The sequence below is a fragment of the Oncorhynchus mykiss genome, chromosome 32 (genome assembly GCF_013265735.2).
Source record: "Oncorhynchus mykiss isolate Arlee chromosome 32, USDA_OmykA_1.1, whole genome shotgun sequence".
Lineage (NCBI taxonomy): Eukaryota > Metazoa > Chordata > Actinopteri > Salmoniformes > Salmonidae > Oncorhynchus > Oncorhynchus mykiss.
In genome coordinates, this window is record NC_050572.1 from 12,057,027 (window position 1) to 12,082,381 (window position 25,355).

The window sequence follows — 25,355 nt, forward strand, 5'->3', positions numbered from 1 at the left end:
TCCGTCTCACTGTCACGTCTCTCCGTCTCACTGTCACGTCTCTCCGTCTCACTGTCACGTCTCACTGTCACGTCTCTCCGTCTCACTGTCACGTCTCTCCGTCTCACTGTCACGTCTCTCCGTCTCACTGTCACGTCTCTCCGTGCTGGGCCCAGGCATGGTGTCATGTTGTTGGGGACTGCAGATTGAGCTTATAAGCTTCTATTGACTGGAGAGAGTGGATTTTTTACAATTATTATTTTATATTTATTTAACCTTTATTTAACTAGGCAAGTCAGTTAAGAACAAATTCTTATTTACAATGACGAACTACACCAGACGACGCTGGGACAATTGGGCGCCGCCTTATGGGACTCCCAATCACGACCCATTGTGATACAGCCTGGATTGCTGCTACTCACCCAGGGAAAGCCTACCCTCTTCCAAACACAGAGGTGGTCAAGGTTACAACCTTTTACTGTAAACATATTATGAGTTTAGCTGTTAGCCTTTACTGTGTAGGAGAATGTTCCCACTGTACTCCAGCTCTGTTTGGGTGAGGCAGGGACAGAGAGAGCTGATACTCTTACTGTAAGGTCTGTTTAACTCTCGCATCCAGCTGTGTTTCTGGGTGAGGCAGGGACAGAGAGAGCTGATACTCTTACTGTAAAGTGTCACTCTCTCATCCAGCTGTGTTTCTGGGTGAGGCAGGGACAGAGAGAGCTGCTGCTCTTACTGTAAAGTGTCACTCTCTCATCCAGCTGTGTTTTTGGGTGAGGCAGGGACAGAGAGGGCTGATACTTTTACTGTAAAGTGTCACTCTCTCATCCAGCTGTGTTTCTGGGTGAGGCAGGGACAGAGAGAGCTGATACTCTTACTGTAAAGTGTCACTCTCTCATCCAGCTCTGTTTCTGGGTGAGGCAGGGACAGAGAGAGCTGCTACTCTTACTGTAAGGTCTGTTTAACTCTCGCATCGCTGATCTGACATGTCACTCTCAGTGTCCTGCGTTTGTTTCCCACACCTGTAATCAACCTGTGTGTGTGTGTGTGTGTGTGTGTGTGTGTGTGTGTGTGTGTGTGTGTGTGTGTGGACAGGACAGACTCTAAGATACTGTACAGAACACTGTGCTTAGTCCGTTGTGGATCTGCCTCTGGGGCTTGCTGTTAAACATCATTATCAGTGTGCTACATGCGTCCACTCCTCTCTCCTGTGGTTCTATGTTGAGCCAGGTTTCTAGTGAGTCATTAAATGTCTCTAACAAATAAACTTCAAACTGTCAAGAAGACTAACTGACAGCACAGGTTGGCTAAAAATAGAAATGGAGGGCATATAACAGTAGTTGTCTAGATTCTAGACTCCTACTAGCCTGTCTCTAGAATGTGTTAACAAAGGACAATGACAGAGCAAACAACGGTATTTTGCTCCCTCACTCTCCAACCAAGGTGCATGAATAGAGGACCAGAGAAAGGAGAATGTGTAGTCACTCTTCCAGGAGTCAGGAGGACTATAGATGCAGACTTGAAAAATGCTTCTCATTCAGAAGGGGCTCCTGTTTACTCAAAGGGTAGAATGGTTTCCATCAACTGTAAATAGATGATGACTTCAGGCTGAGATGCAGACTAGCAACATTCAGGTTCAGAATTGACATGTTTGTCTCCTCTCTGACATACCAATCTTATTACAGTGTCCTCTGCACTGTGTGGCCCATAAAGGTCTCCCTCTGTTATACGGTCACTGAAGAGTTTAAATACATACTGATCTTCTTACTGTTTCTTATGTCTGTCTCTGTCTCTGTGTCTGTCTGTCTTTCTAGTTCCACTCTATGGCTCAATTATATCTATCTCTGTTAGTTTCCTGAAGCTCATGTTACTGTAGCCCAATCTCTCTGTCTCTCTCCCTCTCTCTCTTTTGCTCTCTCTCGCTCGCTTTCTAGGAGTGTCATCCCGCGTCCCAGAGATCATGGCGGCCGGAACGCACTCCCCTGGGGGACCCAATGGGATCATCCGGAGCCAATCCTTCGCCGGCTTCAGCACACTGCAGGAGAGACGCTCGCGGTAAGGGAATAGTGAGGTGGATATTGGCCTGAAGGCTTTCTAGGCACAGATTTAGGATCAGTGTGTCGTACCCAAATTCTAACCTTAGTTCTTAGTGGAGAAAATGCAAAGCTGACCTTAGATCATTGCCTAAGCGTAACTCATTTTGTTCTTAGACACAGAAGGCTGAATCCTTATCTGATACATGTGTGTATAACCTGGAAAGTAGGTTTACATCATGCGTTGATGTCAACAGAGATTTGTGTCAAAGTTCAAAATACACAGGTTTTCCCACGTTTCTGTTTGTCCTGAATGTATCAGTCTGGACAATAGGAGGATATCACAGACCTCTGCTTCAGTATCCAACATCTGTTGTGATTCATAGAGAGACAGAGATATGGTGATATAGAGATACGGTGAGAGAGAAATGGTGAGATACATATGGTGACAGAGATATGGTGACAGAGATATGGTGATATAGAGATATGGTGATATAGAGATATGGTGATATAGAGATATGGTGAGAGACAATGGTGAGAGACGAATGGTGAGAGACGTATGGTGAGAGACAGATGGTGAGAGATATGGTGAGAGAGAGACATGTGGTGAGAGAGAGACATGTGGTGAGAGAGAGACATGTGGTGAGAGAGACGTGGTGAGAGGGAGACGTGGTGAGAGGGAGATGTGGTGAGAGGGAGATGTGGTGAGAGGGAGATGTGGTGAGAGGGAGATGTGGTGAGAGGGAGATGTGGTGAGAGGGAGATGTGGTGAGAGGGAGATGTGGTGAGAGAGAGATGGTTATAGGGATATGATGATAGAGAGAGATATGGGTGAGAGAGAGATATGTGGTGAGAGAGATGGTGATAGAGGGATATGGTGAGAGAGACAGAGATATGGTTATAGAGATATGGTGATATAGAGAGAGATATGGTGAGAGAGAGAGAGAGATATGGTGAGATGGTGATAGAGAGAGAGAGATATGGTGAGATGGTGATAGAGAGAGAGAGATATGGTGATAGAGAGATATGGTGAGATGGTGATAGAGAGAGAGAGATATGGTGATAGAGACAGAGATATGGTGAGAGAGAAAGAGAGATATGGTGAGATGGTGATGGAGAGAGAGAGAGAGATATGGTGAGATGGTGATAGAGAGAGATATATGGTGATAGAGAGAGAGAGATAGTGAGAGAGATATGGTGAGAGAGAGAGAGATATGGTGATAGAGAGAGAAAAAGAGAGATGTTGCTATCTGCTTTCAACTCAGACCTTAGTCTTCTTTAGTGAAGCATTGGAAGCATATGTACCTCTATCACTCCAGTATCCCTGCACATTGTAAATATGATACTGGAACTGACTGACCCTGAATATCATATTCTTACTTACTTTATCATGTTCCTTCTTTTTTTATATGTATATATTTTGTGTGTTTTTGTTCTACCTTGTTATTTTTAGTATTGCATTGTTATTGATTCTTGTCGATAGAGCTTGCAAGAACAGGCATTTCACTGTACTTGTGCATGTGACATTAAAACTGTAAAGATACTTCCCTCTCTGACTGTGGATGTAGTAATTTCTTTGCATGAATTTGCTGGGTAAGCATTTAGCGACTGTCAGACGAGTGTCTCACATAGATAATGAGGGAGCTCAAGGGAATGGGGCAAGAACATCAAAGTGTGTGCGCGGTGCCCGACTGAACGTAGCATAGCTATCTACACTAGCGTGACCCCAAGGCAGCGCGGTGCCCTACTCAACATAGCATAGCTATCTACACTAGCGTGACCCCAAGGCAGCGCGGTGCCCTACTGAACGTAGCATAGCTATCTACACTAGCGTGACCCCAAGGCAGCGCGGTGCCCTACTGAACGTAGCATAGCTATCTACACTAGCGTGACCCCAAGGCAGCGCAGTGCCCTACTGAACGTAGCATAGCTATCTACACTAGCGTGACCCCAAGGCAGCGCGGTGCCCTACTGAACGTAGCATAGCTATCTACACTAGCGTGACCCCAAGGCAGCGCGGTGCCCTACTGAACGTAGCATAGCTATCTACACTAGCGTGACCCCAAGGCAGCACGGTGCCCTACTGAACGTAGCATAGCTAGCTACACTAGCGCGACCCCAAGGCAGCACGGTGCCCTACTGAACGTAGCATAGCTATCTACACTAGCGTGACCCCAAGGCAGCGCGGTGCCCTACTGAACGTAGCATAGCTAGCTACACTAGCGTGACCCCAAGGCCGCACGGTGCCCTACTGAACGTAGCATAGCTAGCTACACTAGCGTGACCCCAAGGCAGCACGGTGCCCTACTGAATGTAGCATAGCTATCTACACTAGCGTGACCCCAAGGCAACGCGGTGCCCTACTGAACGTAGCATAGCTAGCTACACTAGCGTGACCCCAAGGCAGCGCGGTGCCCTACTGAACGTAGCATAGCTAGCTACACTAGCGTGACCCCAAGGCAGCGCGGTGCCCTACTGAACGTAGCATAGCTAGCTACACTAGCGTGACCCCAAGGCAGCACGGTGCCCTACTGAACGTAACATAGCTAGCTACACTAGCGTGACCCCAAGGCAGCACGGTGCTCTCATTTTGCACGTTGTCCTAGATTTGTGGAAGCTCTTCATTACATGTTAGTCATTTAGCTTTTCCAGAGCGTCTTACGGTATTGGGTTCCAGGCAGGCAGCAGTATGTGGTACGTTCTGACTTGTAGAGGAATCTGCTGTCACTGTGTCCCCATAATCCTGCTGTTTATAAGGAAGTAGCTACAGAGCCTTCACAAAGTACTCATACCGCTTGACTTATTCTACATTCTGTTGTTACAGCCTGAATTCAACATGGATTATATAGCTGTTTTAACTCACTCAACGACACACAATGCCCCATAATGACAAAGTGGAAATATGTTTTTAGAAATATTTGCACATTTATTGAAAAGGAAAAACCTAATTATCTAATGTATCTAATACTTTGTAGAACCACCTTTTGGTGTCGATTACAGCTGTGAGTCTTTTTGGGTTAATCTGTAAGCGCTTTCCACTACTGGCTTCTATACTGAACAGAAATATAAACGTAACATGTAAAGTGTTGGTCCCATGTTTCATGGGCTGAAATTTAAGATTCCAGAAATATTCTATATGCACAAAATGCTTATTTTGTTCAAATTTTGTGCACACATTTGTTTACATCCCTGTTAGTGAGTATTTCTACTTTACCAAGATAATCCATCTGTCTGACAGGTGTGACATGTCAAGAAGCTGATTAAACAGCATGATCATTACACAGGTGCACTTTGTGCTGGGGACCAGGAAAGCTATCCTAAAATGTGCAGTTTTGCCACACAAGACAATGCCACAGATGTCTAAAGATTTTAGGGAGAGTGCAATTGGCAAACTCCATTTGGTATATCCAACCATAACTCTATCCTCCTGATTCCCGCTTACAAGCAAATATTAAAGCAGGAAGCACCAGTGACTCGGTCTATAAAAAAGTGGTCAGATGAAGCAGATGCTAAACTACAGGACTGTTTTGCTATCACAGACTGGAACATGTTCTGGGATTCTTCCGATGGAATTGAGGAGTACACCACATCAGTCACTGGCTTTATCAAAAAGTGCATTGAGGACGTCGTCCCCACAGTGATTGTACGTACATATCCCAACCAGAAGCCATGGATTACAGGCAACATTCACACTGTGCTAAAGGCTGCCGCTTTCAAGGTGCGGGACTCTAACCCGGAAGCTATTCCCTGCGACGAACCATCAAACAGGCAAAGCGCCAATACAGGGCTAAGATTGAATCATACTACACCGGCTCCGACGCTCGTCTTATGTGTCAAGGCTTGCAAACTATTACAGACTACAAAGGGAAGCACAGCCGCGAGCTGCCCAGTGACACGAGCCTACCAGACGAGCTAAATCACTTCTATGCTCGCTTCGAGGCAAGCGACACTGAGGCATGCAGTTCCAGACGACTGTGTGGTTGCGCTCTCTGTAGCCGACGTGAGTAAGACCTTTATACAGGTCAACATTCACAAGGCTGCGGGGCCAGATGGACCAGGTCGTGTGCTCCGGGCATGCGCTGACGAACTGGCAGGTGTCTTCACTGACATTTTCTTTTTTTCTATTTTTTTTCTATTTTTTTTATTTATTTTACCCCCCTTTTTCTCCCCAATTTCGTGGTATCCAATTGTTAGTAGCTACTATCTTGTCTCATCACTACAACTCCCATACGGACTCGGGAGAGACGAAGGTTGAAAGTCATACGTCCTCCGATACACAACCCATCCAAGCCGCACTGCTTCTTAACACAGCGCGCATCCAACCTGGAAGCCAGCCGCACCAACGTGTCGGAGGAAACACCGTGCACCTGCTAACCTTGGTTAGCGTGCACTGCGCCCGGCCCGCCACAGGAGTCTCTGGTGCGTGGTCCACAGATGATGCAATCTCTATTGCACTCCACACTGCCCTTTCCCACCTGGAAAAAAGGAACACTTATGTGAGAATGCTATTCATTGACTACAGCTCAGCATTCAACACCATAGTACCCTCAAAGCTCATCACTAAGCTAAGGGTTCTGGGACTAAACACCTCCCTCTGCAACTGGATCCTGGACTTCCTGACAGGTCGCCCCCAGGTGGTGAGGGTAGGTAGCAACACATCTGCCACGCTGATCCTCAACACTGGAGCTCCCCAGGGGTGTGTGCTCAGTCCCCTCCTGTACTCCCTGTTCACCCACGACTGCATGGCCAGGCACAACTCCAACACCATCATTAAGATGGCAGACGACACAACAGTGTTAGGCCTGATCACCGACAACAACGAGACAGCCTATAGGGAGGAGGTCAGAGACCTGGCCAGGTGGTGCCAGAATAACAACCTATCCCTCAACGTAACCAAGACTAAGGAGATGATTTTGGACTACGGGAAAAGGAGGACCGAGCATTACCCCATTCTCTTCGACGGGGCTGTAGTGGAGCAGGTTGAGAGCTTCAAGTTCCTTGGTGTCCACATCAACAACAAACTAGAATGGTCCAAACACACCAAGACAGTTGAGAACAGGGTACGACAAAACCTATTCCCCCTCAGGAAACTAAAAAGATTTGGCATGGGTCCTGAGATCCTCAAAAGGTTTGACAGCTGCAACATCGAGAGCATGGTTGCATCACTGCCTGGTACGACAATTGCGCTGCCTCTGACCTCAAGGCACTACAGAGGGTAGCGTGTACGGCCAAGTACATCACTGGGGCTAAGCTGCCTGCCATGCAGGACCTCTACACCAGGCGGTGTCAGAGGAAGGCCCTAAAAATTGTCAAAGACCCCAGCCACCCCAGTCATAGACTGTTCTCTCTACTACCGCATGGCAAGCGGTACCGGAGTGCCAAGTCTAGGATAAAAAGGCTTGTCAACAGTTTTTACCCCCAAGCCTTAAGACTCCAGAACAGGTAGCCAAATGGTTACCCGGACTATTTGCATTGTGTTCCCCCCCAACCCCTCTTTTACTCTGCTGCTACTCTCTGTTTATCTTATATGCATAGTCACTTTAACCTCACTACTTTTATAGCCTCGCTACTGTATATAGCCTGTCTTTTTACGGTTGTTTTATTTCTTTGCTTACATATTGTTCACCTAATACCTTTTTTTGCACCTTTGGTTAGAACCTGTAAGTAAGCATTTCACTGTAAGGTTGCATTCGGCGCATGTGACAAATAAACTTTGATTTGATTTGACTGCAGGAATGTCGACCAGAGCTGTTGACAGAGATTTTAATGTTCACTTCTCTACCGTATGCTGCTTCCAATGTTCTTTGAGAGAATTTGGCAGTACATCCAACTGGCCTCACAACCGCAGACCACGCCCAGGACATCCTGCTTTTATTTGATATTTATTGAACCTTTTATTTAACTAGGCAAGTCAGTTAAGAACACATTCTTATTTACAATGATTGCCTACCCCGGCCAAACCAGGACGACGCTGGGCCACTTGTGCGCCACCCTATGGTGGCCGGATGTGATACAGCCTGGATTCGAATCAGGGTGTCTGTAGTGACGCCTCAAGCACTGAGATGCAGTGCCTTAGACCCTGCGTCACCCGGGAGCCTGCGGGATCATCATGAGACCAGGCACCAGGACAGCTGATGAAACTGATGAGTATTTATGTCTGTAATAAAGCCCCTTTGTGGGGAAAAACTGATCGGCTGGCCTTGGGCATGGCTCGCAAGTGGGTGTGGCTATGCCTTCCCAGGCCCACCCATGGCTGCACCCCTGCCCAGTCATGTGAAATCCATAGATTAGGGCCTAATGAATTTACTGATTTTTAAACTTTTTATTTGGCCATTATTATTTTTTAAATTCTTCAAGCTCTGTCAAGGTGGTTGTTGATTATGGCTAGACAGCCATTTTCAAATCTTGCCACAGATTTTCAAGACAATTTAAGTCAAAACTGTAACAACGCCACTCAGGAACATTCAATGTCGCCTTGGTAAGCAGCTCCAGTGTAGCTTTGGCTTTGTTTTTCAGGTTATTGTCCTGCTGAAAGGTGAATTTGTTCCCCAGTGTCTGTTGAAAGCAGACTGAACCAGGTTTTCCTCTAGGATTTTGCCTGTGATTATAGCTGTATTCAGTTACATTTTTTTGTACTTACCTCTTTTTCTCCCCAATTTAATGATATCCAATTAGTAGTGTCAGTCTTGTCCCATCGCTGCAACTCCCGTATGGACTCGGGAGAGGTGAAAGTCGAGAGCCGTGCATCCTCCGAAGCACGACCCCGCCAAGCCGCACTACTTCTTGACACACTGCTCACTTAACCTGGAAGCCAGCCACACCTATATGTTGGAGGAAACACCATACAGCTGGCGACCGTGTCAGTGTGCATGCGCCCTACCCGCCACAAGGAGTCGCTAGAGCGCAAGGAAATCCCGTCCGGACAAACCCTCCTCTAACCCGGATGACGCTGAGCCAATTGTGTGCCGCTTCATGGGTCTCCCGGTCACAGCTGGTTGTAACACACCCTGGGATCGAACCCTGGTCTGTAGTGATGCCTCTAGCACTGCGATCCAGTGCTTTAGACTGCTGTGCCACTCGAGAGGCCCTGTTCCGATTTATTTTTATACTAAAAAAACTCCCTAGCCAATGACAAGCATTCCAATAACATGATGAAACCACCACCATGCTTGAAAATATGAAGAGTGGTACTCCGTCATATGTTGTGTTGGATTTGCCCCAAACATAACACTCTGTATTCAGGACAAAAAGTTATTTTCTTTGCAAATGGTTTTGCAGTATTACTTTAGTGCCTTGTTTCAAACTGGTTGCATGTTTTAGAATACTTTTATTCTGCACAGTCTTCCTTCCTTTCACTCTGTCATTTAGGTTAGTATTGTGGAGTAACTACAATGTGGTTGGTCCATCCTCAGTTTTCTCACATCGCAACCATTAAACACTGTAACTGTGATAAAATCACCATCAGCTTCATGGCGAAATCCTTGAGCAGTTTCTTCCTCTCCGGCAACTGAGTTAAGAAGGACGCCTGTATCTTTGTAGTGACTGGGTGTATTGATACACCATCCAAAGTGTAATTCATAACTTCACCATGCTCAAAGGGATATTCGATATCTGCTTTTTTTTTACCCAATAGGTGCCCTTCTTTGCGAGGCATTGGAAAACCTCCCTGGACTTTGTGGTTGAATCTATGCTTGAAATTCACTACTCGATTGAGGGACCTTACAGATATTTGTATGTGTTGGGTACAGAGATGGGATTGTCATTCAAAAATCATGTCAACCACTATTTTTGAACACGGAATAAGTCCATCCAACGTTTTATGCAATTTGTTTAAGCACATTTTTGCTCCTGAAGTTATTTAAGCTTGGCATAACAAAGGAGTTGAATACTTATTGACTCAAGACATTTCAGCTTCATTTTTATTTATTCATAAAACATTTATATATCTACAAACAAAATTCCACTTTGACATTATGGGATGCTGTGTATAGATCAGTGACACAATCTCAACTGAATCAAGTTTTAACTCGGTCTGTAACACAACAAGATGTGTAAAAAGTCAAGTGGTGTGAACGCTTCCTGAAGTCACTGTGTTTCTCATTATGAAGATACCACTGCTGTGTTCCTGTAATCTACACTACACACCATCACACACTAGTTGTTGAAGCTCTTGACCCAACTTCATTATATACAATTAGTAGCGAAACACAGAGATGCACTTGCATTGGAAACCTAGTGTGTATAAATATGAACCTGTCTCATGATTTGTTCATAATCTTAGAGATTTAAGAGTCAATCATGAGGACCTCATTCATTCACACCAGTTCCATCACTGTAGGGTAGATAATAGTATAAAGAGTATGTGAATGTCACACATTGCCAATAGAGCAGTTAGTAGACTTCTGAAGAAGTCTAACCCCTGACCCCAGTACAATTAATCTATAAGTCTATGCTAGCTAAAGCCCCGCCTTATCTCAGCTCACTGGTCACCATAGCAACACCCACCCGTAGAACCCGCTCCAGCAGGTATATTTCATGGGTCACCCCCAAAACCAACACTTCCTTTGGCCGCCTTTCCTTCCAGTTCTCTGCTGCCAATGACTGGAACGAATTGCAAAAATCACCGAAGCTGGATTCTTATCTGCCTCTCTAACTTTAAGCATCAGCTGTCAGAGCAGCTTACCCATCACTGTACCTGTACATAGCCCATCTGTAAATAGCCCACCCGACTACCTCATCCCCATATTGTTACTTATCCTCTTGCTCTTTTGCACCCCAGTATCTACTTGCACATCATCATCTGCACAACTATCACTCCAGTGTTTAATGCTAAATTGTAATTATTTCACCTCTATGGCCTATTTATTGCTTTACCTCCCTACTCTTCTACATTTGCACACACTGTACATAGATTTTTATTCTACTGTGTTATTGACTGTACGTTTGTTTATGTGTAACTCTGTGTTGTTGTTTTTGTCGCACTGCTTTGCTTTATCTTGCCCAGGTCGCAGTTGTAAATGAGAACTTATTCTCCACTGACCTACCTGGTTAAATAACGGTGTTCTCCACTGACCTACCTGGTTAAATAAAGGTGAAATAAATAAATAAAAATGAAAAGGTTCCTATTCCTCCGCCTACTATACTGGGACCAGGTTGCCGTGAGGGCTGTCGCTAGGCGATTGGGCTGTCGCTAGGCTGTGTGTGTGTGTGTGTGTGTGCTTTTTCTGTATCCTGTTATGAAAAGACAACTGCATGACTCATATGGAGTGAGTAGTCAAAATGGCTGTATTGACTTTAAAAAAAAAAGACCTCCTTTGTGACTATTTCTTTTGTTGAGGACCCAAAGAAAACCGTCCAATTTAGTTTGTTTCTGTGTGTGTGTCCAGGTGTAACTCGTTCATGGGGAACTCCGCAGTGCAGAAGAAACCCACGCCCAAGAAGCCCCATCTGTCAGGGCACAAGGCCAGCAGCGGCTCCAGGGAGCCCCAGCCCGAGAGGGTGGAGGAGGTGTATGGGGCCCTTAAACAAGGCTTGGAGTAAGCACACACACACACACACACAGACAGAAAAAATAAAAACATTTACATATTGGGATAGTATTTTTGGATGATATATCATAAGAATTTTAACAATATCACAATATTATTTTGCATTAGTTGGCTGTACCTGCACCAAAACTCTAGTATTTTTCCTTCATAGCTTGTTCTCCATCTTTTTAAATAGGGAGCCAATTTGTTTTAGGCACTTTTATTTCCATGGCTCTCTGGTCCCTCGGCATTAGACATATAGTATGGTGAGCAATATGTTTGGAACATCGAAATGCAATAAATCCCAGTATCGAGTCACAACATATAGATTTGGGAGAATAGTGAGAATTGCAATGCCTATTGTATCTGGGGGACTGAGTGGCACAGCGGTCTAAGGTACTGCATTGCAGTGCTAGAGGCTTCACTACAGACCCGGATTCGATCCAGGGCTGTATCACAACCGGCCGTGATTGGGAGTCCCATTGGGCAGCGCACAATTGGCACAGCGTCGTCTGGGTTAGGGGAGGGTTTGTCCGGGGTAGGCCGTCATTGAAAATAAGAATTTGTTCTTCACTGGCTTGCCTAGTTAAAACAAGGTTATAAAAAATTGTCACCTAAGTATAGTGATGACATCGTATCGTGAGTTTCCTGGCAATTGCCAGCCCTAACACTTCCCAGCCCTAACACACACACACACACACACACACACACACACACACATACCACTGACACCCCTATTTCTCCTCTCCCTCTTTTCAAATCAAATCATTGTATTTGTCACAGGTGTAGGTAGACCTTACTGTGAAATGCTTACTTACAAGCCCTTCACCAAAAATGCGGTTTTATGAAAATATTTACTAAATAAACTCAAATAAAAAAAGTAACCCAATAAAATAACAATAACGAGGCTATATACAGGTGGTACTGGTGAGTTAAGGTACTTGAGATAATATGTTCATGTAGGTAGGGGTAAAGTGACTATGCATAGATAAACGAAGATTAGCAGCAGCGTAAAACAGTTTCCGGGTAGCCATTTGATGAACTGTTCAGCAGTCCAATGGCTTGGAGATAGAAGCTGTTGCTAATACACACATTCTCTTTCCCTCCCCCTCTCATCACTCAAACATGCTGCCTCGCCTCTCACATAGTTTCCATCCCTTGGACACACACACACAACACACACACACACACACACACACACACACACACACACACACACGCACACACACACACAGATGGCCCATATGATAATGTTGGTGACATGTCTGTATTGATAGCTCTTCCACCTCCTCTCCCTTTCTCCCTCCCTTGCCCCTCCCTCCTCTTCTCCTCTCCCTTCCTCCTCCCTCCCTCCCTCCTCCTCCCTTTTCTTTTGTCTCTCTCCCTCTCTTCCCCTCTCCCCTTCTCCTTCCCCCTCTCTCTCTCTCCCTCCCCCTCCCATATCTCCCTCCTCCCACTCTCTCCCTCCCCTCTACCCCCCCCCCCCTTCCCCCCCTCCATCCCTCTCTCCCCTTTCTCTCCCTCAGTGAGTATCTGGAGGTGCACCAGACAGGGCTGGACAAACTCACCTCTCTGATGAAGGACATGAAGAGGAACTCCAGACTGGTGAGACAGGATGTGAGACAGGATGTCATCAACAACACTAACTGTAGTATATGTCAATCCTAAATACATCATAGACCCTACACCAGGGATCATCATCTAGATTCAGCCACGGGCTGTTTTTTTCTCTTGAGAAGATGGTCAGGGGGCAGGAGCGTAATTACAAGTCATTTGTAGACTGCAAATTGACCGCACAAAGCCCAGACAGATATAATATTTGACTAAAACATAATAATTTCAAACCTTGTTTATATCACATATTATGTTATATGCGTTGTGCATGTTTTATTTGTATCTGTTATGCGTGGGAATAGCTTGGGACAGATTTACAAAATTTAAATAATTTGGAGCTGATTTGCTGGGGTTTTATCAGTCTTTTATGTCCAACAATGAAAAACTAAATACAAATAAAACAACTTTTGTTTTGAGGGGGACTCATAAAACTTGGGGACAAAATAAAAAGACCCGCGAGCCGCCAGTTGGGGAACCCTGTCCTATACACTCCTATGTAGCATAGTGGTTCTCAACCCAGTCCTCAGGGTCATGTCATTTCACATGTTGGATCTATCCAACCGCTAGCACATCTGATTAAGCTAGTCTACTATTCATCAAGCTCTTGACTAGTCTTCTATTCAACTAGCCCTTGACTAGTCTACTATTCATCAAGCCATTGACTAGTCTACTATTCATCAAGCCCATGACTAGTCTACTATTCATCAAGCCCTTGACTAGTCTTCTATTCAACTAGCCCTTGACTAGTCTACTATTCAACTAGCCCTTGACTAGTCTACTATTCATCAAGCCATTGACTAGTCTTCTATTCAACTAGCCCTTGACTAGTCTACTATTCATCAAGCCCTTGACTAGTCTACTATTCATCAAGCCCTTGACTAGTCTACTATTCATCAAGCCCTTGACTAGTCTACTATTCATCAAGCCCTTGACTAGTCTACTATTCATCAAGCCCTTGAACTAGTCTACTATTCATCAAGCCCTTGACTAGTCTACTATTCATCAAGCCCTTGACTAGTCTACTATTCATCAAGCTCTTGACTAGTCTACTGTTAATCAAGCCCTTGAACTAGTCTACTATTCATCAAGCCCTTGACTAGTCTACTATTCATCAAGCCCTTGACTAGTCTACTATTCATCAAGCCCTTGAAATAGTCTACTATTCAACTAGCCCTTGACTAGTCTACTATTCATCAAGCCCTTGACTAGTCTACTATTCATCAAGCCCTTGACTAGTCTACTATTCATCAAGCCCTTGACTAGTCTACTATTCATCAAGCCCTTGACTAGTCTACTATTCATCAAGCCCTTGAAATAGTCTACTATTCATCAAGCCCTTGACTAGTCTACTGTTAATCAAGCCCTTGAACTAGTCTACTATTCATCAAGCTCTTGACTAGTCTACTATTCATCAAGCCCTTGAACTAGTCTACTATTCATCAAGCCCTTGACTAGTCTACTATTCATCAAGCTCTTGACTAGTCTACTATTCATCAAGCCCTTGAACTAGTCTACTATTCATCAAGCCCTTGACTAGTCTACTATTCATCAAGCCCTTGACTAGTCTACTATTCATCAAGCCCTTGACTAGTCTACTATTCATCAAGCCCTTGACTAGTCTACTATTCATCAAGCCCTTGACTAGTCTACTATTCATCAAGCCCTTGACTAGTCTACTATTCATCAAGCCCTTGACTAGTCTACTATTCATCAAGCCCTTGAAATAGTCTACTATTCATCAATCCATTGACTAGTCTACTATTCATCAAGCCCTTGACTAGTCTACTATTCATCAAGCCCTTGACTAGTCTACTGTTAATCAAGCCCTTGAACTAGTCTACTATTCATCAATCCATTGACTAGTCTACTATTCATCAAGCCCTTGACTAGTCTACTATTCATCAAGCCCTTGACTAGTCTACTATTCATCAAGCCCTTGACTAGTCTACTATTCATCAAGCCCTTGACTAGTCTACTATTCATCAAGCCCTTGAAATAGTCTACTATTCAACTAGCCCTTGACTAGTCTACTATTCATCAAGCCCTTGATTAGTCTACTATTCATCAAGCCCTTTACTAGTCTACTATTCATCAAGCCCTTGACTAGTCTACTATTCATCAAGCCCTTGACTAGTCTACTATTCATCAAGCCCTTGAAATAGTCTACTATTCATCAAGCCCTTGACTAGTCTACTGTTAATCAAGCCCTTGAACTAGTCTTCTATTCAACTAGCCCTTGACTAGTCTACTATTCATCAAGCCCTTGACTAGTTTACTATTCATCAAGCCCTTGACTAGTCTACTATTCATCAAGCCCTTGAACTAGTCTACTATTCATCAATCCATTGACTAGTCTACTATTCATCAAGCCCTTGACTAGTCTACTATTCATCAAGCCCTTGAAATAGTCTACTATTCATCAAGCCCTTGACTAGTCTACTGTTAATCAAGCCCTTGAACTAGTCTTCTATTCAACTAGCCCTTGACTAGTCTACTATTCATCAAGCCCTTGACTAGTCTACTATTCATCAAGCCCTTGAAATAGTCTACTATTCATCAAGCCCTTGACTAGTCTACTGTTAATCAAACCCTTGAACTAGTCTTCTATTCAACTAGCCCTTGACTAGTCTACTATTCATCAAGCCCTTGACTAGTTTACTATTCATCAAGCCCTTGACTAGTCTACTATTCATCAAGCCCTTGAACTAGTCTACTATTCATCAAGCCCTTGAACTAGTCTACTATTCATCAATCCATTGACTAGTCTACTATTCATCAAGCCCTTGAAATAGTCTACTATTCATCAAGCCCTTGACTAGTCTACTGTTAATCAAGCCCTTGAACTAGTCTTCTATTCAACTAGCCCTTGACTAGTCTACTATTCATCAAGCCCTTGACTAGTCTACTATTCATCAAGCCCTTGACTAGTCTACTATTCATCAAGCCCTTGACTAGTCTACTATTCATCAAGCCCTTGAAATAGTCTACTATTCATCAATCCATTGACTAGTCTACTATTCATCAAGCCCTTGACTAGTCTACTATTCATCAAGCCCTTGACTAGTCTACTGTTAATCAAGCCCTTGAACTAGTCTACTATTCATCAATCCATTGACTAGTCTACTATTCATCAAGCCCTTGACTAGTCTACTATTCATCAAGCCCTTGACTAGTCTACTATTCATCAAGCCCTTGACTAGTCTACTATTCATCAAGCCCTTGACTAGTCTACTATTCATCAAGCCCTTGAAATAGTCTACTATTCAACTAGCCCTTGACTAGTCTACTATTCATCAAGCCCTTGATTAGTCTACTATTCATCAAGCCCTTGACTAGTCTACTATTCATCAAGCCCTTGACTAGTCTACTATTCATCAAGCCCTTGACTAGTCTACTATTCATCAAGCCCTTGAAATAGTCTACTATTCATCAAGCCCTTGACTAGTCTACTGTTAATCAAGCCCTTGAACTAGTCTTCTATTCAACTAGCCCTTGACTAGTCTACTATTCATCAAGCCCTTGACTAGTTTACTATTCATCAAGCCCTTGACTAGTCTACTATTCATCAAGCCCTTGAACTAGTCTACTATTCATCAATCCATTGACTAGTCTACTATTCATCAAGCCCTTGACTAGTCTACTATTCATCAAGCCCTTGACTAGTCTACTGTTAATCAAGCCCTTGAACTAGTCTTCTATTCAACTAGCCCTTGACTAGTCTACTATTCATCAAGCCCTTGACTAGTCTACTATTCATCAAGCCCTTGAAATAGTCTACTATTCATCAAGCCCTTGACTAGTCTACTGTTAATCAAGCCCTTGAACTAGTCTTCTATTCAACTAGCCCTTGACTAGTCTACTATTCATCAAGCCCTTGACTAGTTTACTATTCATCAAGCCCTTGACTAGTCTACTATTCATCAAGCCCTTGAACTAGTCTACTATTCATCAATCCATTGACTAGTCTACTATTCATCAAGCCCTTGACTAGTCTACTATTCATCAAGCCCTTGAAATAGTCTACTATTCATCAAGCCCTTGACTAGTCTACTGTTAATCAAGCCCTTGAACTAGTCTTCTATTCAACTAGCCCTTGACTAGTCTACTATTCATCAAGCCCTTGACTAGTCTACTATTCATCAAGCCCTTGACTAGTCTACTATTCATCAAGCCCTTGAACTAGTCTTCTATTCAACTAGCCCTTGACTAGTCTACTATTCATCAAGCCCTTGACTAGTCTACTATTCATCAAGCCCTTGACTAGTCTACTATTCATCAAGCCCTTGAACTAGTCTACTATTCATCAAGCCATTGACTAGTTTACTATTCATCAAGCCCTTGACTAGTTTACTATTCATCAAGCCCTTGACTAGTCTACTATTCATCAAGCCATTGACTAGTTTACTATTCATCAAGCCCTTGACTAGTTTACTATTCATCAAGCCCTTGACTAGTTTACTATTCATCAAGCCCTTGAACTAGTCTACTATTCATCAAGCCATTGACTAGTTTACTATTCATCAAGCCCTTGACTAGTTTACTATTCATCAAGCCCTTGACTAGTTTACTATTCATCAAGCCATTGACTAGTTTACTATTCATCAAGCCCTTGACTAGTTTACTATTCATCAAGCCCTTGACTAGTCTACTATTCATCAAGCCCTTGACTAGTTTACTATTCATCAAGCCCTTGACTAGTTTACTATTCATCAAGCCCTTGACTAGTTTACTATTCATCAAGCCATTGACTAGTTTACTATTCATCAAGCCCTTGAACTAGTCTACTATTCATCAAGCCCTTGACTAGTTTACTATTCATCAAGCCCTTGACTAGTCTACTATTCATCAAGCCCTTGACTAGTTTACTATTCATCAAGCCATTGACTAGTTTACTATTCATCAAGCCCTTGAACTAGTCTACTATTCATCAAGCCCTTGACTAGTTTACTATTCATCAAGCCCTTGACTAGTCTACTATTCATCAAGCCCTTGACTAGTTTACTATTCATCAAGCCCTTGACTAGTTTACTATTCATCAAGCCCTTGACTAGTCTACTATTCATCAAGCCCTTGACTAGTCTACTATTCATCAAGCCCTTGACTAGTCTACTATTCATCAAGCCCTTGACTAGTCTACTATTCATCAAGCCCTTGACTAGTCTACTATTCATCAAGCCCTTGAAATAGTCTACTATTCAACTAGCCCTTGACTAGTCTACTATTCATCAAGCCCTTGACTAGTCTACTATTCAACTAGCCCTTGACTAGTCTACTATTCATCAAGCCCTTGACTAGTCTACTATTCATCAAGCCCTTGAAATAGTCTACTATTCATCAAGCCCTTGACTAGTCTACTGTTAATCAAGCCCTTGAACTAGTCTTCTATTCAACTAGCCCTTGACTAGTCTACTATTCATCAAGCCCTTGACTAGTCTACTATTCATCAAGCCCTTGACTAGTCTACTATTCATCAAGCCCTTGACTAGTCTACTATTCATCAAGCTCTTGACTAGTTTACTATTCATCAAGCCCTTGACTAGTTTACTATTCATCAAGCCCTTGACTAGTCTACTATTCATCAAGCCCTTGACTAGTCTACTATTCATCAAGCCCTTGACTAGTTTACTATTCATCAAGCCCTTGACTAGTTTACTATTCATCAAGCCCTTGACTAGTTTACTATTCATCAAGCCCTTGAACTAGTCTACTATTCATCAAGCCCTTGACTAGTCTACTATTCATCAAGCCCTTGAACTAGTCTACTATTCATCAAGCCCTTGACTAGTTTACTATTCATCAAGCCCTTGACTAGTTTACTATTCATCAAGCCCTTGACTAGTCTACTATTCATCAAGCCCTTGACTAGTTTACTATTCATCAAGCCCTTGACTAGTTTACTATTCATCAAGCCCTTGAACTAGTCTACTATTCATCAAGCCCTTGACTAGTCTACTATTCATCAAGCCCTTGACTAGTTTACTATTCATCAAGCCCTTGAACTAGTCTACTATTCATCAAGCCATTGACTAGTTTACTATTCATCAAGCCCTTGACTAGTTTACTATTCATCAAGCCCTTGACTAGTCTACTATTCATCAAGCCATTGACTAGTTTACTATTCATCAAGCCCTTGACTAGTTTACTATTCATCAAGCCCTTGACTAGTTTACTATTCATCAAGCCCTTGAACTAGTCTACTATTCATCAAGCCATTGACTAGTTTACTATTCATCAAGCCCTTGACTAGTTTACTATTCATCAAGCCATTGACTAGTTTACTATTCATCAAGCCCTTGACTAGTTTACTATTCATCAAGCCCTTGACTAGTCTACTATTCATCAAGCCCTTGACTAGTTTACTATTCATCAAGCCCTTGACTAGTTTACTATTCATCAAGCCCTTGACTAGTTTACTATTCATCAAGCCATTGACTAGTTTACTATTCATCAAGCCCTTGAACTAGTCTACTATTCATCAAGCCCTTGACTAGTTTACTATTCATCAAGCCCTTGACTAGTCTACTATTCATCAAGCCCTTGACTAGTTTACTATTCATCAAGCCATTGACTAGTTTACTATTCATCAAGCCCTTGAACTAGTCTACTATTCATCAAGCCCTTGACTAGTTTACTATTCATCAAGCCCTTGACTAGTCTACTATTCATCAAGCCCTTGACTAGTTTACTATTCATCAAGCCCTTGACTAGTTTACTATTCATCAAGCCATTGACTAGTTTACTATTCATCAAGCCCTTGAACTAGTCTACTATTCATCAAGCCCTTGACTAGTTTACTATTCATCAAGCCCTTGACTAGTTTACTATTCATCAAGCCCTTGACTAGTCTACTATTCATCAAGCCCTTGACTAGTTTACTATTCATCAAGCCCTTGAACTAGTCTACTATTCATCAAGCCCTTGACTAGTTTACTATTCATCAAGCTCTTGAACTAGTCTACTATTCATCAAGCCCTTGACTAGTCTACTATTCATCAAGCCCTTGACTAGTCTACTATTCATCAAGCTCTTGACTAGTCTACTATTCATCAAGCCCTTGACTAGTCTACTATTCATCAAGCCCTTGACTAGTCTACTATTCATCAAGCCCTTGACTAGTCTACTATTCATCAAGCCCTTGACTAGTCTACTATTCATCAAGCCATTGACTAGTTTACTATTCATCAAGCCCTTGACTAGTTTACTATTCATCAAGCCCTTGACTAGTTTACTATTCATCAAGCCCTTGACTAGTTTACTATTCATCAAGCCCTTGACTAGTTTACTATTCATCAAGCCATTGACTAGTTTACTATTCATCAAGCCCTTGAATTTGTCTACTTTTCATCAAGCCCTTGGCTAGTCTACTATTCATCAAGCCCTTGGCTAGTCTACTATTCATCAAGCCCTTGATTATATGAATCAGATGTGCTAGTGTTGGGATCCGATATGAGAAACGGTAGTCCCAGAGGCCTGGGTTGATTAACACTGCTAGTGTTGGGATCCGATATGGGAAGCGGTAGTCCCAGAGGCCTGGGTTGATTAACACTGCTAGTGTTGGGATCCGATATGGGAAGCGGTAGTCCCAGAGGCCTGGGTTGATTAACACTGCTAGTGTTGGGATCCGATATGAGAAACGGTAGTCCCAGAGGCCTGGGTTGATTAACACTGCTAGCGAACCTCATGTCTCCTCATTCTAATTAGTCTGATGATAATGTTGTTAATGATAATGGTGTTGTTTCATCATCGTGACATTTCACATAAGATGCCTCTCACCTGGGTTCTGAAGCTGGTAGCTACTACGCTAGTCACAGAACAAACACATTTCAGCTCTTCTAACTGAAGACAGCTTCTCCATGAGAGGAGGCTGTTTTAATAGAAATCATATTCCTTTTGATGTCAGACAACCGCAATATGCTTTGCATTTAATTGTGTAGACGTGAGCTGTGCCTCCATATACTGTGCAGTAACTAACGTGTGTGTGTGTGTGTGTGTGTGTGTGTGTTTTCGTGTGTTTTCCCCCCCAGGGAGTCCTGTATGACCTTGACAAGGTGAGTGAGTAGGGCCTGGGTAGGGCCTGCCTAACCTTTCTGTCAGAGTGGGGATGGGATGGATCTTTGAAGTGTGTGTTTGTGTGTGTTTACATTTAATGAAGTTCCCTGCCAGGTAAAGTCAGAGGAGGGATTAGATTACCGTACCATAGTCTCCTCTCAGCTGAAAGTCTAACCTCTTTGATCATGTTACCCTCTGTTTTAACTGCTGTCATGGTTTAGAGGCGTAGATGCGTGATTTACTGACAATATCTTCTCTTGTCACCAACACATTTTAACTCTAGCTTGTTCTATTTCTGTCTGCAGCAAATCAAAACCATCGAGAGGTACATGAGGCGGTTGGAGTTTCACATGAGCAAGGTATTTCCATACTAGCACAGCAGACTGTGTTCCTGCACTGCCTTGGATAGATTCTGCTGTAGCCCAATCTGTGAGGCAGCATACTGAGTGAAAACCCTTCCATCTGAGACCCTTAAGAGAGCATGAAGTGCTTCAGAGAGGGTTAAAACTGTGCCCTCTCCAGTCCACTTTTCCTCCTCCTCTCTTTGTGCCCTCTGTGCCACCCCCACATGCCAACACACTCCGTGACAGCTCAGCCAGCCTCCCCACGCACTAGCAACAGCAGCTAATGAGTGTTGCTATGGACCCTTCCATCAAAGCTGAACCATACTCTCCAACCATCAACCAGTGTTGTAGATAGATTGTCAGTGTTGTGGACACCGCCCTTAATGTCAACTACTCTGGTTTGACCTTTTGACCTCTGAGGTCTCAAATGTATTTGCTGAGAGCAAAGGCCTTGAGCACACACACACACACACACACACACACACACACACACACACACACACACACGTCCTTTAATGTTAATCGGCCTGCACCTCTGACTCCCCCTGGCTGTACTCCCTTTTGCGGTTGCCAGATTGGGTAGAATTCTCCCTTGCCGTGTCCCTATTGTTGCCAGATTGGGTAGAATTCTCCCCTGCCGTGTCCCTATTGTTGCCAGATTGGGTAGAATTCTCCCTTGCCGTGTCCCTATTGTTGCCAGATTGGGTGGAATTCTCCCTCGCCGTGTCCCTATTGTTGCCAGATTGGGTAGAATTCTCCCCTGCCGTGTCCCTATTGTTGCCAGATTGGGTAGAATTCTCCCTTGCCGTGTCCCTATTGTTGCCAGATTGGGTGGACTTCTCCCTTGCCGTGTCCCTATTGTTGCCAGATTGGGTAGAATTCTCCCCTGCCGTGTCCCTATTGTTGCCAGATTGGGTAGAATTTTCCCATGCCGCGTCCCTGTTGTTGCCAGATTGGGTGGCATCCCTATCATGTACCGTCTGATTTTCTATGGTTCCTCTCCAGTAGCCCTGCTGTGTGTCCAACCTCCAGACGAACACCAGTCAACCACAGCACAACACACAAACCAAAAACAGCTCCTGTGCCAAAGGTAACCATGGAAACAGAGACTTTGGCTTTAAGGTTTCTGAAGAGTAAATTATAGTGTGACGTTAAATCTTTTTACACACACTCCTCTATCTACACACTCAGAAAAAGGTTTTTGAACTCTGTGTACTTCCAACTTTTGAAAAAGCAGAAGGTATCTCTTCTTTCATTATTTCAGATGATGTAATGTTTCTGAGGCCTTTCAACCGAGGTGTGCTGCCTGCGTGATTCATTAGTGTTGAGCGCTACCATTTTCTGCTGTTTTGTTGTCCCTCACACCTAGCATTGTTACACCTAGCAATGTTCTCCTCCATTCATGAATCATTTGGCCCTCTGTGAACGGTAAACTGTATGAGAATTGTATGAATTTAATAAGAAGTGCTTTCTACACAAGAATTACACATTGTCATTGCTAGTGATGAATGAACTAAATTTTAAGTTATGAGAATACTGGGGGGGGTTTTCTGAATAAGAACAACACAAACATTTCTCATATACAGTTTTGTCCAACTTTGTAAGACGACTTTGTTGTATTTTTTTAACATTTGACAGCATTGTATTATTAATTGGACAAGGGACAATGCATGCTAGGAGCATGAGTGTTCTAACGTAGGCAGCCAGCTGATGCCTAGCTCTGGGTGGCGGATTGCTGACACACACGCACACACACACAAGCCCAGCCCAGCCCAGCCGTCAGCAGATAGCTATCTACTGAGATCAATGTGAGTAAACAACTCCGCTAGGAGAATCACCATACGGACTGACTGCCCTATGAAACACTGATGATGTCAGGGAATTACATCTACAGCCTACCTCATCATTTAATCTACATCCACAGCCTACCTCATCATTTAAATCTACATCCACAGCCTACCTCATCATTTAAATTTACATCCACAGCCTACCTCATCATTAAATCTACATCCACAGCCTACCTCATCATTTAATCTACATCCACAGCCTACCTCATCATTTAAATCTACATCCACAGCCTACCTCATCATTAAATCTACATCCACAGCCTACCTCATCATTTAAATCTACATCTACAGCCTACCTCATCATTTAATCTACATCCACAGCCTACCTCATCATTAAATCTACATCCACAGCCTACCTCATCATTTAAATCTACTTCCACAGCCTACCTCATCATTAAATCTACATCCACAGCCTACCTCATCATTACATCTACATCCACAGCCTACCTCATCATTACATCTACATCCACAGCCTACCTCATCATTAAATCTACATCCACAGCCTACCTCATCATTTAATCTACATCCACTGTGTGTGTGTCACTGTGTGTGTGTCACTGTGTGTGCGTGGGTGTCGTGCGTGTGTGTGCATGTGTGTGTGTAATTGCTCTTGGACTAAGACCTACCCAGTTGGAGACAGAATGGCCCCCCTCAGGGTGCCTTGGTACCAGGAGGTACTAAACCATCGCTGGCTGTGAATGACGCACAACCATCCCTGTGTCCTTTCTTCAACACATCAGGCAGTCCAAAGTGATGCCTGCCCTGTCTGCAGATGATAAGTGTAATTGGGGAGCAGGTGGTATGAATCAGCCCTGTGATGTTGCCTTGCTTAGATGTGTGTGTGTGTGCGTGCGTGCGTGCGTCTGCTCACCGGTACTGCCTAGCCCTCATTAGAGCGATGAGGGCAAGATATTGAAGGCCAGAAAAGCTGGGACTTCCAGGCACCTCCTATTCTCTTTCAGTATGGTTGTGTCCGTATTTGTTAGTGTGTGTGAGGACTACATCACTGGTCAGGTTGATGTCGTGGTGTCTCCGTCCCCCTGTCACCCAACACATGTCCCCTCCTCCACAGACAGAGGCCTGTGCCACATGGCCCCGAGCTACCTCAGACAGCCTGGCCTGTGCCACATGGCCCCGAGCTACCTCAGACAGCCTGGCCTGTGCCACATGGCCCCGAGCTACCTCAGACAGCCTGGTCTGTGCCACATGGCCCAGAGCTACCTCAGACAGCCTGGCCTGTGCCACATGGCCCCGAGCTACCTCAGACAGCCTGGCCTGTGCCACATGGCCCCGAGCTACCTCACCTCAGACAGCCTGGCCTGTGCCACATGGCCCCGAGCTACCTCAGACAGAGGCCTGTGCCACATGGCCCCGAGCTACCTCAGACAGCCTGGTCTGTGCCACATGGCCCCGAGCTACCTCAGACAGCTTGGCCTGGCACAGCCCCTCCTCCCTTGGAGTTGGCTTATCATTAATAAACTGCATGTAGAGGGTCACACTTTAAATGAAATTGTACTTTTAAAGTCTTTAATAAGAAATTATTCATGAGAAAATGTCATGTGTGAAGGTTATGCCAATGCACATGAGATGCAGTTGTCTAATAATTTATTGAGCGTTTTATAGATATTATTATACATTATCTAGGTGAAATTCTGTTCCCTATGATGCTGAACATCAGTAGTTCAGGTCCCTGAAGTTGTCTGTCTGATGGTTTGGGATCCGGGCCTATCCGCCTGTTCTCTGACCGTCCCCTCCCCTCAGGGAGTACTACATGACGTGGCTGCAGGCCTTATCTCTGCTAGTCCCTGGTGTAATGTAGAGAGGAAGAGTAGATCCACACTCAGATGATAAACACAACGTAAGAGGATTTCCTTTAGTCTTTCTTAGTCCATGACATGCAGGTCAACTTATGTGTGTGTGTGTGTGATACATTAGAATTATATTTTGGTTTGGATGTTGGTT

General features: G+C 43.9%; 1 protein-coding gene across 7 annotated transcripts in view; it reads left to right on the forward strand.

Moving 5' to 3' along the window:
- Positions 1-25,355, forward strand: part of LOC110489380 (rho family-interacting cell polarization regulator 2) — a 129,171-nt gene that overhangs the window by 73,736 nt on the left and 30,080 nt on the right. For 5 of the 7 annotated variants that reach the window (XM_036970835.1, XM_036970833.1, XM_036970832.1 and 2 more), the window contains exons 2-6: positions 1,914-2,034; positions 11,399-11,548; positions 13,066-13,156; positions 21,178-21,201; positions 21,508-21,561. In XM_036970835.1, coding sequence (XP_036826730.1) covers positions 1,914-2,034; positions 11,399-11,548; positions 13,066-13,156; positions 21,178-21,201; positions 21,508-21,561 — 440 coding nt within the window. The remainder of the gene's footprint in view (positions 1-1,913; positions 2,035-11,398; positions 11,549-13,065; positions 13,157-21,177; positions 21,202-21,507; positions 21,562-25,355) is intronic. The other 2 variants (XM_036970834.1, XM_036970838.1) reach the window with 1 other exon arrangement.